We start from the raw sequence: 19978 nt of genomic DNA, 5'->3' as shown, positions 1-19978 counted from the left end.
CAGAAGATGAAAGGGATTGCTGTTCTTCTTCGTTTCAAGACCGACTGCTTCTCTTCCCCACCCCTCCCCTCCCCTTTTGACAGACATGCAATGGCTATGGAATCAGGACGCCTCTCGAGATCTGCTACTGGCTGTTCACCCGCCAAATTACATTGTGTTATGGAATGCAGATACTGGCACCAAACTCTGGAGGAAAAGTTATGCAGAAAACATTCTTTCTTTTTCATTTGATCCTTTTGATCCTTCAAATTTAACATGTGAGTACTGTCTTAGAAAAGTATTTATTCCCCTACTGTGAATTTTGCTGTGATACGAAATTTTCCTATTGGATCATAACTGGCAAAAGGCATGGAAATGCAATAAGAGAAACGAGAGAGAACAAATCATAGGGTGATTTAATTAATCTGGTGTGCAACATTTTAGAGAGACCTCGGGGAAAAACGTTGAAGTTGGAGTGGTTGAATGAGAATGTTTACAGAGCAAGTAATTAAAGCATTAGTGGATAAGCAAGTGTTCCACAAATCAAATCAAAATTTGAGAGACTGAAAGTACAGTGCATACTGCAATTCATATGCAGGCTTATCATGCCTTGGAGTGGCTTTGTCTCTGGTGTACTGAATGGGGATAGCATCCTTAGTGGAGAAGAGACAAGGTGAAATACAGGACTGACTGTGTGGCCACATTCACACACCATACTAAACTAGCCTTCCCAGCCTGGTGCCCTCCAGATGTGTTGGACTGTAACACATTTTGGTTGGGAATGATGGGAATTGCAGTCCAACGCATCTGGAGGTCACCAGATCAGGGAAGACTACATTAAACTATACTTTAGGGCAATGTGAACAAGTACAAATGAACTGCAGTGAGTCTTGAACTCACACCCTCCCCTTCTCCCCTCCTGTGTGGCTGAGATGAGTTCAGAAACTTATCCGTCTGCTTTTGCTTAACAAAGCTATATGTGTTGTCCTGACCCAGAACTCTGGTTATTCTTAACTATGGTTGGTTTACACAAGCCAGCTTTGATAACTGTGGTTTGAAGTTGACTTGTTTGAAACTAATTGCAGTTAATGTTGAAACGAGTTCGTTAATCCAGACAACACAACAAACTGGTTAGGCAAAAGTGGAAATATCCAAACTCCCCTCAGCCACATGGGAGGAAGAAAGGGGAACGGGGAGCACATGAGTGAAAAGCTCGCTGCAACTCATTCATGTTGTGCTAAACTATGGCTTAGCATGACATGTGAACACAGCCAGTGCCGTAACCAAGGCCACAGGTTCTCCTGCTGCTGTCCAGGTGTGCTGCTGGTTGGCTACTGTATAATGTAGAGAAAGCAGTGGCAAAACATTTCCTAGGGGAAGACCTTCTTATTTTCCCATGCATTTTAATTGTTCAGTTTCTGTTGTATTTAAATCTGTTACTGTATTTTAAATCTTTGCTCTGCTGCTAGGACTTCTGTGGGTTATTACTTTTGTTTCTATTTTCTACTGTAGTTTTAAACTTTTCGACCTTTATAATATGTTTTATCGTGTTGTATTTTATGGTTTTAATCATTGTGAACCACCCAGAGAGCTTCAGCTATTGAGCATGATAGAAATGTAATAAATAAATTAATAGTATTGTGGGACTGGTCTCACTGGTTAGGTCATCTGGAGTTCTTTGCTAGGGTACAAAAAATATGAATGACTCTTTCTGTTCAAATCTTAATTAGAATATCACTATTTTAATTTCCTTTTAGTTTGGCCATTTTAATATATGCGTCTTCCTAATAAACTGGCGTGTGGTTTCCCCTCCCCTTGATTTCCTTTATGTAAAAACGAGAAATGAGGATCTAGTTCGGGAATGTATGCCTGTGTGTGAGGAGGTCTGTTCAAGAGGGACCACTACTAAGCATGTTTACTCAAATATAAGTCCCACTGAATTGACCGGAACTTGCTTTCAAGTCAGTTATGTAGGGTTGCAGCCTAAAGGTTGAGAGCCACGCTGAGAGCCAGTGTGGTGTAATGGCTAGAGTGTTGGACTGGGAGTCAGGAGATCCAGGTAGTCCCCACTCGGCCATGGAAGCTCACTGGGTGACTTTGGGCCAGTCACAGACTCTCAGCTCAACCTACCTCACAAGCTTGTTGTTGTGAGGATAAAATGGAGAGGAGGAGGATTATGTTTGCTGCCTTGGGTTCCTTAAGGAGGGAAAGGAAAGGAAAGGAAAGGAAAGGAAAGGTTCCTCCTGTGCAAGCACTGAGTCATTGCTGACTCCTAGAGGGACGCCGCTTTCGCTGGCGTTTTCATGGCAGACTGTAGCGGGGTGGGTTGCCATCGCCTTCCCCAGTCATGACTACCTTTCCCCCAGCAAGCTGGGTACTCATTTTACTGACCTTGGAAGGATGAAGGGCTGAGTCAACCTGAGCCGGCTATCTGGGACCCAGCTTCCACCGGGATCGAACTCAGGTCGTGGGGAGATTTTCAGTTGCAATACTGCCGCCTACCACTCTGCGCTACATGAGGCTCTTAAGGAGGAAAAGAGCGGGATATAAATGTAATTAATAATAAATAATAATAAAGGTCTTAAAGGTTAAGACATTGCACAGTAGGGTCTCTTCTGAATTATATAGATTCTGATTTGAAGAGTGTGAGATGATAATGCTACATTTGGAGCTCCATTCTTTGGGGTAATACTGTGCCTCTGAGGAGCTATGGGTAGTTGCAAGGCATGCTGAGCTAATTTAGAAGGGCAAACTTATCTGCCAGTAATCCTACGCTACACTTTCATTTTAAAATCAGATTTAATCATTAAAGGTAATGTTTGTGGCCTCTAATGAATGAAAATTGACCATCTGTTGCTGCTTATTTCAAGAATATTCCTCTTATCAGTTTGCCAGCTATTTAAGCATTCATAAAATTGTTATTGCTTCTAACTGCAAAGGTACACTAACAGAGAAATGCTATTATCAAATTGCTACACACACACACACACACACACTTACTATAACTGTCTTTTCTTGTTACAGTGCTTACAAGTGAGGGAATAGTGTTCATTTCAGACTTCTCTCCTTCCAAGGCCCCTGTCAGTTCGGGGAAAAAGGTTTATATTTCCAGCCCCCATTCTAGTCCTGTTCATAACAAGCTGGTATCTGCTACAGGGGCTAAAAAGGCCCTGGACAAAGTAAAAATTCTCATCACTAACGAAAAACCAAGGTAAGTATTAAGGGCATGTTATGCTATATGAACATCTTGTGAGCACCTGCTATGCTCACAAAACTTGCTCTGTGTGGATGAACCTGTATAATGCCTATACTGAAAGACCTGTTAATTGATTTGGCAATTGTGTGGCAGTTTATAAGGAGTTAAGAATGGGAAAGAATTAGAATAATATTCCATGTTTGCCTTTGTTGACTTCTGCCCCATAAGGGAATGCAGCTCACCTTACATTTCAGATTTTGGAATGCCATTGTAGGCCAGTAAATTGTTAGTTATTTGGAGGAGGAGGAAGATTTTGCCATTTGAGTGTTGGTTCTGGGAAGCTCTAAAGCTTGCATACGTTTTTGACATTTTGGTTGGTCCTAATAATTTCTCAACTGTAAATTTTAGATTTTGTTTTTCTTATGGACCAGAACAGCTATTTTTTTTTAACAAACATTTGTGAATATAAACTACCCTGAGTAAAAGTGTCAGTAATGCAACAAAACTCTTTGAAGGAAGGGATGGTAGTTTCCAAGACTTTTTTTTTTTTTGCACAATTCTGGCCACACCAAAAACATACCATCAAATTCATGGAAATGGCTGCATGTACCACTTGTTCACCCATTGTGGTATTTCTGCATATTGCATAGGAAGCTTAGTCAAAAAGACTGCCTAATGGCACAGTCTGTTGGTAAAATCCCCTGTACAAAGCCCTGTCAAAATGCTTGGGACCTTTGCCAGAGTGTGATGTGGGTCTGGGAAAGGTTCTGCTGGCTTGTTTTGTTTCCAATAGGTAATGTAAGTGCCAGTTATTTTGTTTAGATGAACTGTGTCAAGTCTGATTTTTAAAAATGTTACCTCTAATAAACGTAATCACTGCATTTTGATAGTTTTTCCTAGCAAACATTGAATTTCACATGGTACAGTTTTCCTTCTTTGTTCTTTTTTTTCGTCCTGAATACCTTTTAAATTTGTCAGTAATTGTGTGAACAAAGTTATCAGACTACATTGTGAATTGGCACTGAACGCCTGATGTTAGTGCCAGTGTAAGATCAGTTCTTTAATAAGAACTTTACATTTCAAACAAAAGGCTTGATGACATCTCATTTTGAAGTGTTTTGCAAAATATCGTTTTATGTTGACTTAAAGAACATGAAAAACCGATGTTTATTTACATTCCAGAGGGTAGAACCTTCAAAACTGACAAAAAATGAAACTGGCTGTGCTGCTTTAGTCTCCTTGTAGCCTAATAGTGATGGGGGCATTTTTGATGGTGCCCTGAATATTTCCTTAAGGGCTGAAGTTTAATTATATATGGCTTTCCCTCAGTAAACTGTGCCTAAAGCAGCTCCCAATAAACAGCTTACTGAAATTTGTTACAAAACATATCAATAAATTCAAATAAGACAAAACTGTTCAATAAATAAGAATAAACTCAGTTTTACAATGAAATAACAAGTACAGAGCAAAATTAAAATTAACAGGCAAACAACAATAAAGACAGTCCACACTACTAATACTGGCCTTGCTGTATTCCAAGGGGCCAAATAAGCCTGGCTTAAATTGAGTTCAGAATTTCTCACAGGGCTAGCTAGATGTTTCACAACAGGCTCCCTCATATATTTTTTTTTCCAGAAATGGCTGGCAGCAGTAAAAGGAGAAAGCTGGGGAGTAGCAGTGAGACCAAATCCTCTTCTGATCCGTTATGGGTCTGATCCAAAGTTTCAGTGATTTCAGTGGGACCGAAGCATGATTTCCTTTGCCTGAATCGGAACCTATTTTTCTGGTTTGGGAGGTGTAGGTGCTTCCATGTCCTTCCCCCAATTGATTTAATGGGTAGCGTGTATGAGTGATGAAGCTGGGAATACTGAACTGTAATGGACACAAGAGAGATACTGGCAATGAATTTGTTTTTCTTTTGCTAATAACAATAAGTTATTCTAGCATTAGGAAGTGAGCATCCTGTTCTCCCCCCATCTCCCCCAAACCCTAAAAAATACAACTAAAAGTACGTGGGAAAGATGTTTGCAAGCCCAGGTTATAGAACATAACTTAACAGGCAGTTTCAAGCAATGCTGGTGCTCTGGGGTAACTGAATGATGTACATGCTTCTAAAGACACACATGCCACATTCTCACTTTACATGTTTTGTTGTATTTATTTATTTATTCATTCATTCATTCATTCATTTCATTTCTGTACTGCCCAACAGCCGAAGCTCTCTGGGTGGGTCACAAAAATTAAAACTAAACGGCACACAATAAAACAATTTAAAATAGATAGAACATTAAAACCACAATATGACAATACAACCACAATCAAACCTAGCAGCAGTGCAGGAATTTAAAATACAGATTTAAAACAGCAAAGCTAAAAGTCTAGAAAGCTAAAATGCTAAAATGCCTGGGAAAATAAAAAGGTCTTCACCTGACGCTGAAAGGAATACAATGTAGGTGCCAGGCGAACCTCACTAGGGAGCTCATTCCACAGCCGAGGTGCCACAGCAGAAAAAGCCCTCCTCCTAGTAGCCACCCGCCTCACTTCCTTTGGCAGGGGCTTACGGAGGAGGGCAGCTGAGGATGATCTTACGGTCTGGGCAGGCACTTATGGGAGGAGGCGATCCTTCAGATAACCTGGCCCCAAGCCGTTGAGGGCTTTAGATGTTAATACCAGCAATTTGAATCAGGCCCGGAAATGGACTGGCAGCCAGCGCAGCTTAAAAAGTACTGGCGTAATATGAGCTCGCAGGCCAGTCCCTCTTAACAATCTTCCTGACCTATTTTGGACCAGTTGAAGTTTCCGAACCGTTTTCAAAGGCAGCCCCACGTATAATGCATTGCAGTAATTCAGACGAGAAGTTATCAGAGCATGGATAACTGTAACTAGGCTATCTCTGTCCAGATAAGGGCATAGTTGGTATACCAGCCTAAGCTGATAAAAAGCGCTCCATACCACTGAGTTCACCTGTGCCTCAAGTGACAGTTCTGGATCCAAGAGCATCCCCAAACTGCAAACGTGATCCTTTAGGGGGAGTGCAATCCCCTCCAGAACAGGTTGAATATCACCTAGCCGGGCAGACGAACCACCCACTAACAGTACCTCTGTCTTGTCTGGATTGAGTTTCAGTTAATTGGCCCTCGTCCAGTCCATTACCGTGCCCAGGCACTGGTTCAGAACAGCCACTGCCTCATCTGGGTTTGATGAGAAAGAGGGGTAGAGCTGGGTGTCATCTGCATATTGATGGCACCTCAGCCCACACCTCCGGATAACTTCTCCCAGCAGTTTCATGTAGATGTTAAACAGCATGGGGGATAAAATAGAGCCCTGTGGAACCCCATGGCACAATTGCCATGGCACAGAGCAATAATCCCCCAGCACCACCTTCTGGAATCGGTCATCCAAGTAGGAGAGGAACCACTGCAGTGCAGTGCCTCCAACTCCCAACCCAGACAACCTATGCAGAAGGATACCATGGTTGATGGTATCGAAAGCCGCTGAGGTCCAGGAGAATCAACAGGGTCGCACTCCCCCTGTCCCTCTCCTGGCAGAGGTCATCCCACAGGGCGACTAAGGCAGTTTCTGCTCCAAAACCGGGCCTGAAGCCCAACTGAAATGGATCTAGATAATCCGTTTCATTCAAGAGTGCCTGGAGCTGTCCTGCAACCACCCGCTCAAGCACCTTGCCCAGGAAGGGGATGTTGGCCACTGGCCTGTAATTGTTAACATCCTCCAGGTCCAGGTTAGGCTTTTTCAGGAGTGGTCTAATTACCACCTCTTTTAAAGTGGCCAGCACCACTCCCTCTCTCAAGGAGGAATTTACAACCTCCTGGACCCAGCCGGACATTCCCTCCTTGTTTGATTTAATAAGCCATGAAGGGCAAGAGTCAAGCACACAAGTGGTCAATTGGACTTGGCCAAGCACCATGTCCGCATCCTCAGGCCTGTATACTTAAACTCATGAGTATATACTTAAAATATGGCTCGTAAAGTGGTACTCACTTGCCAGCCAATACTTCTTATCAGTTAACAAAACACACACACAACCATACACAGACCTGGTTGGCACATTACGCTAACCCCTGGTGTATTTAATCCTTGGTTAACCCATGGTTCATTCCCCTACCCAGGGTTGGTCTGGCAGAGGAGTTGTCCGGTGGTTTGTTTTCTCAATCCCTGGGTTGTTGGTTTCCCCCCTCCTTTGCCCACTCCCTCATTGTATCCCAAGTGCTTTTACAGTGCTGTAGTACTGGCATGTAGAGCAAGTGGAGGGGATTTTTTTACCACTCTTGCCGCTGTAGCATGGTGAAACTGCTGAGCAACCCACGGTTCTGGGTTAACACTTGTCGCCAGCCCATAGTTTAAACAACCATAGTTTACAACCCAACAACAAATCATGGGATCTCTTTCTGAGTCATTTGTGGTTAACAAACCATAGTTTGTTAGCACAGCTGAGTCCACACATTACAGCAACCCAGAATTCAACCATCCATGGGTTAACACTATGCACGAACCCAGCCACAGAGTGGAATTCAACCCGTGTATTGTCAGGGCCTAGCATGAATGAACATGCTGCCTCCCGCGCACTCATCTCTTCCACTTTGCATGCACTGTCCGAAACAGCACTGGAACACCCAGTGATATCCAAACCCAGTGCTCTGGCTTGTTGAGGGTTAAGCAACCCAATGTTTGAACCCATGGTTTGTTGTTGGGTTTTGTAATCCTTAGCAAACCAGAGTGCCAGGTTCAGACGTCACGACTAACAACCCAGGATGCAAAGTGGAAGTAATGAGCTGGCAGTAATGAGGCAACATGATCACTCCTTCCCATGTACCCCCACCAATTCTTGGATTGTTTAACCCATGAATTTGTGTTACGTGTGAACCAGGTCAAAAGCTCTCGTTGCCATTGATATGGTTCTGGTATTCTTAAAACTATGGTAAGGTATTTCTGTAGTAGCGTTATCAGTTTTTGAAGAGAAAAGAACATAAAATGTCCTTAGTAGCTGTTTACAAAGCATTACACATAGCTGTTTAATTTTGTCATGAACTCCATTTGGTTATTTAGATGCTAACAGCTTTGCAAAAAGCTGGCCCATTTGCAACTAAAAATATTTTAAAAGGACTTATTTGTGATGTATTTAGTGCTGAATCTGTAACACTGAATGACTGCCTTCAGCTGTCCTACCTGCCTTCCAAACGAAACTACATGTTGTTACTCTACCCAAGAGAAATCTTGATTCTTGACCTTGAAGTAAACCAGACAGTAGGTGTGATAGCTATCGAAAGAACAGGAGTGCCTTTTCTACAGGTAATGAATCCATCTTGCGAATGTGTGTGCGTGTTTTCATTTTATCTCGAATTAAATGTTTAAATTCCATTTTGCTTTATGCTTGACATCGGGGGCAGGGGGGACAGATAATTTGCTGCATAAATGCTGTCCTCAATGTTAGATAAGCTGTTTTTTGGCTGAAAGGCAAGGTATAAAGTTACCTTTATTTCACATAGTATCTTCCAAAGCTTTTGTCGTGACTTAAAGCCCTGCCTAAAGTTCACTTGCTCCACTTTCCTTATGGAATATAGATGTTTCTGTTGATAGCCTGGATGTATGCAGTAATCATCTAAGACAACAGTTGTGAGTCAGTAGGGAGTATAAAATCAAAGGGTTCGGGGCAAAATATGTGCTGAAAAATAAACTAATCTTGAAGGAGCATTATGCCTGACAGCTATAACCCTCAGGTCACTTTGGCCTCCTTGTCAGCACGTTGTCAGAACAGTTTTTGACAATTGGATGCATGCCTGTTGTTAAGGGCTTGTAGGCCCTGAAATGGAGGAATAGCAGTTAAGCTGGCAGAAGTGTATGGAAGAAATAAATAGAGCTAGCACTTGCAGCATTTTTATTGGGTTTTTAGGATGGGGATGTTCTTGTGGTTAACATGTAGTGAAAAGCATTAAACATGGTGGGAGAAAATTGGAGCCCAGCATGGGCAACACTATTTAATTCAGTTCCCTAAAGTCTGCTGCAAATTCTGCCTCATTTTGTAGCATTATAAGAATTACTAAAGTGGAAACAATCCTGTGGTGAAAGGAAATCTAATTTTATAGTTGTTTAGATGCTTTCTTCATCAGTGACACCAGCTTTTTCGAGCATGAGGGCTTATCTGAGTTTATTTGATCTTAAGGGAATCATTAATCTATGTGAGCCAGTGAAAACTAAAGTTAAACATCACAGCTATTGTAAATGTCTGAGAATAAAGCATGCTCACTCATGTGGATAGAATAAATGTACGATGGCGGAGGTGGTGGCATTTTGAAGGTATTCATCAATACAAAATACAAAATCCTACCCAAAGTCACCTTCATGTGATTCTTACCTCAGATGTTTAAAACTTTTAGAAAAGTATTGAAACTGTGACTCACTCCACTGTCACACAAACTCCTATATTAGTCTAAAATTATATATGATGATTTAAGGAACGGAGGTTCCCTCCTGGCTGCCACATGATGTGCAGTTTCCTTAAACTGAATTTTCTCATGGTATATATGTCACCCTTTTGTCATTCTTCTTAAACTGTCTTAACTGCATATACAAAAGTGTATCTAGCGTTCTTAAGAAAAATAATCTGTATGAAGGGATGTTGAATGTGCATCCTAAGCCAATAAAAGATCTCTATTGGCACAGTTTCAGTTTGGCATGGTTATAAGGCTAACCACATTCAGTTCAAACTGTACATTATTTATTAACATTAATTTATTAATGTTAATGTTAATAATTCAGATTTTTAGCAATTTCTTTTTTATGAGTAAACAACAAGGCAACTGTTCAGGCTACCTTGTAACAAATAGGAGTATATGAATGATTGGAAAAGTGGGCTGGCAATTTTGTGTGTGCATTTAATCAAGTCTTTTGGACTCTGCAACTTTAACTCAAATAGGATTTGCCCAAACTTGTTTTTTAGTTGAGATTCATCCTGCTCCATATTGAGTCATGGTCCAATACAGGCACACTTGAAGCTAATTCTAGACAATTGTAACCATTTCCACTCATTAATCCCTATGAGATTTGTATTGGTTTATTAATGCTGAAATCACAACTCCTTTAGGAATATGAAGAAAGCTAATTTATGGTTATTGTCTCTGTTTATCTAGGTAATCCCTTGTTTTCATCGTGATGGATTGTTCTGCCTACATGAAAATGGCTGTATAACCTTGAGAGTTCGCAGATCTGTCAGTAGTTCAAGTGTTACACCAAATGAAGATCCAGGTGAGTGGGCTACTCATATCTAGGAAACTAGTTATCTTGTGTTTGAAATTATGAAGTTAACGCTATAGCCAAAATTTGCATTTACTATTGGTCAAACTTGGGCTGTCAAATTACCAACTAAAATTGATATTTATAGCATCTCAGTATAGTTACAGCTTGAGGATATTTGACTAATAATGCAGGTAATTTTCCCCACGTTCTGGTATCTTAAATTCTCATCTGAGTAAAGAGATGGGCACAGATTGTTTAAATTAGACTTGAACAAGATATGAAGGGCACATGCTGTAGAGGTTTTGATAAATATACAGTGAACATTCATATACTTCAGTCTCTTTAGTAATTGATTACTATATATTTTATTATGTCAATTTATTCCCCAGTAAATGGTGCAATATGACCTAGCTGTCTGTTAGAAATCTCCCAATCTACCTTGCCTACCTCAATAGTATATAAAAATATTGTCAGTTCATACCATACTGAAGATGAAGCAGTGAGGAGCAGAAGAATTGGCAGAAGTGTAACTGCATTTGTTTTATAGCTGTGGGTATCTGATATCTGGTATTTTGACATTCACAGACCCTGATCCCATTCAGGAGCTGGTCTATGACTTACGAAGTCAGTGTGATGCCATCAGGGTTACCAAGACTGTTCGGCCATTCAGGATGGTGTGCTGTCCAGTGAATGAAAATTCTGCAGCTCTCATAATCAGTGATGGTAGAGTGATGATATGGGAGCTGAAGTCCACCATTTCAGGCCGAAGTCTACGCACTAGGTAACCTGTTTACGTTTTTTATCATCTCTTTAAATGTACATAGAAGGGTTATATGGAAGTGATTACGCTGCTGCGTTTGGAATATGGATAACCATAATAAGGATGATGTAGCATTTTTTGGACACAGTTTTCACATTAATATTTTACAGATCCACATGCTGAGAAAGTAATAGCACAGGCAGTTGTAGTACCCCCAAAATCTAAAGAGATCTTAATAAAGCAAAATCCAAAGCAGTTTGCACTTAATGTCAACCCACTATTTTGGGTTTTTTTTAAAGCAAGTTGTCCTGAAAGAGGTAGTGTGCTGGCTCGTCCCGCTGCCAATGGGAGCAGCTAAACAACCCACATGTGAACCAGGGTCTCTAGCTTGTCCGTCCAGGGAAATAACCCCTGGGTTGTTCTTGCCTCATTTGTCTGGCTTGTTGGGGAAGAGACAAGTCAGAGTTCCTGGTTTGCACATAACGCTAAACAAACCACGTATGGGAGGTCCATGGGCTGTTTAGCCGCTCCTGCTTGCAGTGGGAGTGATTGGGCAGTGTACATTAGCACACAGACTCATTCGTGACAAAACACAATTTTAATTTGTAATTTTGTTTTTAAATTGTGCATTGTCATTACATGCAAACCAGGCCAGTGTCTGCCATTGCTGCAGTTTAAATGAATGTGTGCACACAGCTGGTTTTGTGTGTGGGTGTAACTCAAGGAAATACACAGCATTTCAGGAATACACTCATGGTGGGGACTTCACCTGTTCCCTGTCCCTTTTGACCTTAACCACTGAGAATCAAAGCTGCTGCTGTCTGCAGAGACCTGGCCCTTTTTCTGCTTAGCTCATCCTCGATTCTGTTTGCTGGAGTGCATGCTCAAGTCTTATTATTGTTGCCTTTTCCAGCAATTCAAGTGCATCACCTTTGTATTCGCCCATCTCATTCTGTGGAGTTCCCGTTGGAGCATCTCAGAATAAGCTTCCAGACCTGTCACTAGATAATATGATAGGTAAGTGTGTGTGTGTGTGTGTGTGTGTGAGTGAGTGTGTGTGTGTGTGAGAGAGAGAGAGAGAGAGAAATCTACCAGCTTCTAAAGAGAGTAATGTGGCATACAGCTGGTATGCAGTTGGTTAAAACAGAATGCTGAAAATGAAGTTACATCTATGGATTAACTTTGCTCAGGTTCTTGTGAGAAGTTCTTTGACTGAAACTTTAATTTTTAGAAAAAAATATCTATCAAAATGATAGATAAAGCTTTTCACCTAAAAGGCAACAGCTGTTGGCATAAATACCTCTCAATATAAATGTGAAGCATGGTTGAGCAGATTACAACTTCATGTTCTGAACACTGTAAAATCCAATATACAACCCTCATAATTGTGTGAATTGTTGTATATATGTTTTTAAGCTTTGTTCTGAGGCGTGGGTATAGCTGTTAAAGCCAACTTGATTTCTTAAAAGAACTGTTTTAGTAACTAACTAGATATAACTGCAGAATTTAAATGTTGGCAACTCTGATCTCTTTTTTGTTCAGTATAACTGCAGTGTTTGGTAATTTGTCATGTAGTAACAGACCCTGTTCGGTTATTAAGCAATCAAAATAGCAAAGACTCTTGTGGCATCTTTTTGTAGCTGAAGCTTTTGTGGACTAGTGTCCATTTGGTCACACACAAGAAGTGTTATCCTCGGCAGGTTGGGGATCAAGGTGGCATGTGCACACATACAAATATTTGGGAACAGAGAGGACAAAAGGGCATAAAATGCAAGGGATAGCAGGTAACACTTGCATCCGACAAAGTCTGCTCCTGTCCACAAAAACATATGCCACCATAAATGTATTCCTGTGTTTAAAGTGTCACAAGAGTCTTCATTCATTTTATGGCGACCGACTAACAGGCTGCCTCCCTGGAATTTCCTAAGCAGTCATTTTTCTATATTTTACTTCAGCTTTAATAATTAATCACTCTGAAGACAGTCCTTTACAACAAAGAGTTGGATCTTTACAATGAAATGACAAGTACAGAACTGAAAAGATTTGAAAGATTTAAGAGAATTGTGTGTATTTAAGATTAAATTAACATAAAATAAAAATGTTTTGTGTTTTCTGTTTTGGGAGGGTTGTTTTTTGTTTAAATCTATGGCTTCTGAATCTCAAATATTTTGGCCACCTAATGAGAAGAGAAAACTCTCTGGAAAAGACCCTGATGCTGGGAAAGACTGAAGGCAAAAGGAGAAGGGGACGGCAGAGGATGTGATGGCTAGATAGCATCACTGATGCAATGAATATGGACTTGAGCACGCTCCGGGAGAGAGCGCAGGACAGGAAGGCCTGGCGTGCTATGGTCCATGGGGTCACGAAGAGTCGGACATGACTGAACGACTGAACAACAACAACAACAACAACAACAAATGGCTTCTGAACACAGAAGGACATATCCTAGACAGTTCTGATTGAAGTGAATGAGGGTTGTTGTTAGATAACACCAGTGTCAAAGAGGTGATCACTCTTACTAGAACTGACTCAGTGCTTGTTCAATGCATTAAGTTTATCATCTTTCTAATAAAATATTATTGTCTGTGCCATATAAACAATAATAATTTACTAGAAAGATTATTTTTCCCCCCAGTTTTGTGGTTGATAATTTGTTGTTGTTTATTCGGTCAGTCGCTTCTGACTCTTCGTGACTTCATGGACCAGCCCATGCCAGAACTTCCTGTCGGCCGTCGCCACCCCCAGCTCCCCCAAGGTCGAGTCCGTCACCTCCAAAATATCATCCATCCATCTTGCCCATGGTCGGCCCCTCTTCCTTTTGCCTTCCACTTTACCTAGCATCAGCATCTTCTCCAGGGTGTCCTGTCTTCTCATTATGTGGCCAAAGTACTTCAGTTTTGCCTTTAAGATCATTCCCTCAAGTGAGCAGTCTGGCTTTATTTCCTGGAGTATGGACTGGTTTGATCTTCTTGCAGTTCAAGGCACTCTCAGAATTTTCCTCCAGCACCACAGTTCAAAAGCATCTATCTTCCTTCGCTTAGCCTTCCTTATGGTCCAGCTCTCGCAGTTACTACGGGGAATACCACTGCTTTAACTATGCAGACCTTTGTTGTCAGTGTTGCCAAATCATACATGCATGATGTGTGTTCCTTTTTTGTTTTATGATAAAACAGGGCAAGGCACGCTTTCTACAGAAGAGCAACTAAGAAGTTGCTGTTTGCAAGAAGTGCATTTAAAGTTCCTCCTAACTGGGCTTCTTTCAGGGCTTCCTTTGCCTCCATTTGCTATTCGCATGTGTCCACCTCTTACCACAAAAAACATAAAGCACTATCAGCCTCTCCTTGCTGTTGGTAAGTTGCTTTAAATAGTAAAGTTCAGCATGTTTCTCAGTTTAACGCTTTGCAATAATAAGTGTGAATAGTAAACTACATGCAACCTCAGGGAGATTATTTCTCTCCAAAGTAGCATGCCACTGAATGATTTTACTCTTTGAATTATTTTTCAGAATACATGCTGTCATCAAACATGAAAAGTTGTCCTCTTAAGCAAAACTGTTTTCCGTTCCTCCTCTTCTTGGATTTTTTTTGCCATACAATATCATTTTGGCTTGTGTCCCATTCTAAGCCAAAGGCGTAGTGTGGCTAACAATGCATTTTCAGCTAATTAAATATAAAATGCTGAAAATGCAGTTAATTAAACTGACCCCAGCTAACTCTGCATAACTCCAAAGCACCAGCCAGTTCAGAAAGCTCTGCTGTTTTTTTAATGGAATGCAATTAATGGATTTTAATGGATACAGGTTTAGTGAAGCATCCTCTGCTCAAAGCAATTAGTAGATTTAAGGTTAAATCCTATGCATGTTTAGACATCTGGAAAAACATAAGAAAAAACTCCTAGCATTTCTCAGCCATGCTGTGTTGTAGGAGTTTTTCCTATCTAAACATGCGTAGGATTGCACCCTTAATGCATGATGGCTGGACCTGATCCCCTGCTCTTCTGTAGAATCCAGATGGTGTCTGCTCAGTCTCTTGTCATGATTTATATTGGCCTTACGCAGTGCAATAGGTTTTCTGCAGGTTCAATACTGACACATATTTTTCTGACACTTATTCATTCTATTTATCAGTCACCCAATAACGATCGGTCTCTGGGAGATGTACAGAAATGCTAAAAATGGTTTAACATTACAAAATCCACAGAGACAACATTCTATAAACCAGCACTAACACCAAAACTATCATTTTAAATTGTTGAAGCCTAGAAATCATGACAAGCAGCCACATGAGGCCTGACAAGTTCCATAGGGTTAACCATATTGAAATATGGCATAATACCAGAGAGGTAAAAGCACAGAGTTGAAAAGGCCTGTGAGCATAAAAAGGTCTTTTTCCAGCATCAAAAAGATATTAAAGTTGGTGCCAGGCAAACCTGTCTGCGAATGGCATTCTGTAACCAAGGGGCCACTACTGGGAAGGTTTATCTGCAGCAGGGGTGAAGAGCCTGTGGCCCTCCAGTTGTTGTTGGACTCTTTAACTGCCATCATCCCTGACCATTGGTCATGGCTGCAGCTGTTGGGAGTTGAAGCCCCACAACATCTGGAGGTCCACTGTCACCCCACTCCTGACCTACGGTAACATTTTCAGTCCAGGATGTCTTGTCACTCAAATTGAAGTTGATGCTTGCCCTGGTGATTTTCTCACTGTTTTAGGGAAGCACCTGTATATGAAATAAGTCTTTAGGATATTGCAGAAATTCTACTTGTCCAATAAGTCAAGGTAGTTAGTCAAAATATCCCTCCCCTGCAATACACATTGCTCTGAATGAATAGTCCGTTAGGACAACTGGATTCCTAATGGAGGCCTTGGAGGTTAGAGCTGGTCTTTGTGATCTATTGTCTAACTGGACCCTGATTAAATACATGAAATTACAGAGCCAGCTTACTTGGAATGTCTTGTGCATCAACACCTACATGCCTATCTTTATCTTCATGGGGCTTACCTCAGCCTTGCAAATAAGCCCACAAAAGTTACTAACCTGGAAATCTTCTTACTAGCCTGCTGAGAGGTCAGTAGCCTGTGTTTCCATGCTGCTGTGGAGGAGGGCGACCCCCCTTCTCCACAGCCAGCAAGAAAATACAGGCTACTACCTTGTTAACAGGCTAGTAAAAAAAGAAAAGAAATGTTTCTTCCATGTGGGCTGGCAGAAAAGTGACAAAGCGACCTCTTCTTCCTCAACCAGAGTGCTGTGTTTCTCTGCTGGTGTGTGAGGAAGGAGCTTTCCTTACTTCAGGGCTAGTGTAGAAATCAAGGGGGTAATTAATCCCTCCTCCACCAGCTTTCTGCATTTCCATGCTTGGCTGGGGAGGAAGAGAAGCCCTTCATGGCCAGCTTAGAAACCAAGGGAGCTGGCAGAGGGGAAACAGAAGGATCCTCCATGGAATTCCATGCAGTCACCTGCATTTCATTCCTTGTCACCTATAGCAACCATTCATTTCATTTATTATATTTGTATACTACCCCACAGCCGAAGCTGTCTGGACAGTTCACAAAAATTAAAACCATTAAAATACTTTATATAAAGTATAACCAGCCAAGTTATTAACCGAATAGCTTACCCACAAGACTTTTCCTAGTACTTGGGGAGCTTGATGTAAAACTTAGCTAGTGTCCAGTTCATCTCCCAAGTGTAAATTAACAAAGCAGACTATGTGGAAAAATTCAGTTTTGTTTGTTTCCCACAGTTGAATGTAAAATGTGAATATTCAAATGTTAATTTGTAAGTTTTACAAATATGCAAATGACTCTTTGCAGGAACAAGCAATGGCTCAGTCTTGGTGTATAACCTTACCAGTGGGCTTCTGCATAAAGAGCTAAGCGTTCATTCCTGTGAAGTCAAGTGAGTTGTTTTTAATGGTTGTTCATCCTTTGTGGAGAGGAGAATTAAAATGTTTTAAGGTGCCATCAGAAATGCAAACATTTGGCTTAATCATAAATGGTAAGTTGTTCAGTAGGATAATCTTCCTTCACAAATAGAGCCATAGCTGCAAAAACATTGATTTGTTGTGGAAATGTTTTGTATTATAAATATTTGAATTGGTAACTAATGTATGTGTTGATCAAGGCTGAATGTAAGCCTTTGTTTTCTCTGGAACATTGCAACATAGGGAATTATGCCAAATCAGGTTTGATAATAGCCATATTTATAAGGGCCAAACTAAAAGTGACTGACAGCTCCATGATTCTTCCTCCTGGCCATTGTTTTTCTTTGAAAGGACAAACCCCAGAACAGGCATGGAACCCTGGAATGAGGATGGGTTGCTTAACCTTACCCTTCCCAAAGGGGAAAGGTATAGAGCCTGTATCTTGTTCCCTGGTAGCTGGGGTCAGGGGGAATCATAAGTAGGGGAAGGTTACACAGTCCTCCACTCACCATTTCAGGCTCCCATGGTTGCTTTATTTATTTATTTATTTATTTTTTAAAACCATCAGGAGATATTATTTATTTATGTATTATATTTATATACTGCTAAATATAATAAAAAAACCCTAAGCAGTTCACGTTAAATATTAAATCCCATTTAAAATACAAATAGAATAATAACCCATCACATGTAGTTATGACATATGAGGTATATCCTATGGGAAACCATTTTGTTCATTGAGATTTATTTTTTGTTTTGTGTTAAAGTTTCTGTTATGCTACACCTGCTTTTTAAAATAAGCTAGACTGTGTCATGGAGATGATGCCCATAGATGAGAATTAGCTATGCTGATCAACAGCAGCCGTCCCCATCCTGGTGCCTTCCAGATGTTTTGTACATCAACTCCCATCACCTCCAGCCCGCATGGCCAACGATCAGGAATCCTAGGAGTTGTAGTTCAGAATATCTGGAGGGCACCAGGCTGGCGAAGAGCGCTCTACATTTACCTGAAGCTGGACGTGAGCAGCAGTGTGGGTTGAGCATATAATTGCCCAATTGCACTTGAAGCATCCTCCATCAGACTCCTCCCTCCCAGCTTTACCTGGCAGCAGCCATTCCATTAGGCTGCAGCAGAGGGAGGGAGGGAGGGAAACAGAGCCGCTCCATCAGTTCTGCTGTGAGAGACAAGCAGGTTTTGGTTCCTCCTCTCCTTGAATTGTATGCGCTCCACTCTAGCTGGTTGTTATAAGGACTCTGTAACAAAGATCCAGTGCCTGAGTTTCCCTTTTTTGTCCTCCCTCTCAATCCCTTTTCCTTTTGTGTCTTTAAACTGTAAGCCTGGGGCCAGGGACTCTCTTATTATTGATCTTTGTAAGCTGCTCTGGGAGGCTTCTTTGGTGGAAGAGTGGGGTAAAAATCCTTCCAGTAAACAATTCGGTGTTTAGTCACAGCCATGCAGAGTTAATTGGACCGCTGATCTCTTCTTTCTACTTGCTGATTTTCCATTTTTAGGACTTGCCACAATGATACAACATTTCAGTATTGTGGTATGCTTCGAAAGTGGTTGTGACAAATATTCTTTCAGTCATCTGTGCACAGAGATATCACAAGCAATTCCAATAATTCTTTTTTCAGGCTGCAGGCAAGTCTGAAAGTGGTTTATACAATACAATACAGCATGATATTTATCTGTGGCATATGGCAGAGCAAATCAGAGTTTGGCTTATACCGCTTTTAAACATGTCAAAACACAAACAGCGATTAAGTAGAAGTGTGTGATCATGAGAATCTGCTGTAAGCTTGATTGCTAGGATCTTATAGAGGATTTGCATTGCACATAGTAGTCACTGGGGAAAGAGTATTTGCTTTTAATTTATGTATAATTTATTTCCTCTTCCCTCCTGTAACTGCTAGCGGGACTATAAAGTTTGATATTTGTTCAGCATTTTGAGTTTTCTGAACCCTGCCATATTTTTATATTAATTTTGGAACATTTAAAGCCTAAATAGCAGTGCTAATATTTCACAAATGTTAATTTTAAAACCATTTAAAATGTTTTATCTCATTAAAGTTCAACCAGTGCTTTATACAATGTTATATGCGTAACTTTAAACCTACTTTCATCGTTTTCTCTGTTTAATAATTGATACACTAGCTAGGGCTTTTCCTAATCTTGACTCTGTGCTGTCAAAGTATTTAAAACATTTTGAACATCTTAGGTTTAAAATTAAATTAAAATAAAATAAACTGAAGCCCCCATATGATCATTAACTTTTGGGAGTTCCTCAGTAGCTGTGAAATGAAAAATATTGTAAAAATTGACAGAAGAGTGAGAAAATGAAAGTGCATGTGAAATTTCATAGCTACAAAGAATATAGAAATTACTCATGCTTCTTTCTTTTTTTTTACAGTTTTTCTGTATGAGGTAAACAAGATGAATTCTATTTTATGAAGAACTTTCTTATGATTTCTTTATACAGTTTTGAAAATCATGGATACTTTGGAATATCTTTGTTGGGTTTTACATTTACGTTGTACATCTTTGTAAGCTTTACATGTAAAACTCAAATTGAAGTTGATGCTTGCCCTGGTGACTTTCTCACTGTTTTAAGGAAGCACCTGTATATGAAATAAGTCTTTAGGATATTGCAGCAATTCTACTTGTGCAATAAGTCAAGGTAGTTAGTCAAAATGTCCCTCCCCTGCAATACACACTGCTCTGAATGAATAGTCCATTAGGACTACTGGAGTCCTAATGGAGGCCTTGGAGGTCAGAGCTGGTCTTTGTGATCGATTATCTAACTGGTCCCTGGTTAAATACATGAAATTACAGGGCCAGCTTACTTGGAATGTCTTGTGCATCAACACCTAC

At 40.6% G+C, this 19978-nt stretch overlaps 1 protein-coding gene across 2 annotated transcripts in view; it reads left to right on the top strand.

Annotated features, from left to right (window-relative positions):
- Positions 1-19978, top strand: part of WDR11 (WD repeat domain 11) — a 69463-nt gene that overhangs the window by 9343 nt on the left and 40142 nt on the right. For both annotated transcript variants that reach the window (XM_084846051.1, XM_084846050.1), the window contains exons 4-11: positions 84-257; positions 3004-3190; positions 8317-8482; positions 10321-10435; positions 11012-11207; positions 12100-12203; positions 14360-14536; positions 16997-17081. In XM_084846051.1, coding sequence (XP_084702177.1) covers positions 84-257; positions 3004-3190; positions 8317-8482; positions 10321-10435; positions 11012-11207; positions 12100-12203; positions 14360-14536; positions 16997-17081 — 1204 coding nt within the window. The remainder of the gene's footprint in view (positions 1-83; positions 258-3003; positions 3191-8316; positions 8483-10320; positions 10436-11011; positions 11208-12099; positions 12204-14359; positions 14537-16996; positions 17082-19978) is intronic.

This window comes from Heloderma suspectum, chromosome 3, assembly GCF_057233095.1.
Source record: "Heloderma suspectum isolate Gila_16-S chromosome 3, 16-S_ref, whole genome shotgun sequence".
In the NCBI taxonomy this organism is placed as follows: Eukaryota; Metazoa; Chordata; class Lepidosauria; order Squamata; family Helodermatidae; genus Heloderma; species Heloderma suspectum.
This window is presented reverse-complemented; position numbering and strand designations above follow the sequence as displayed.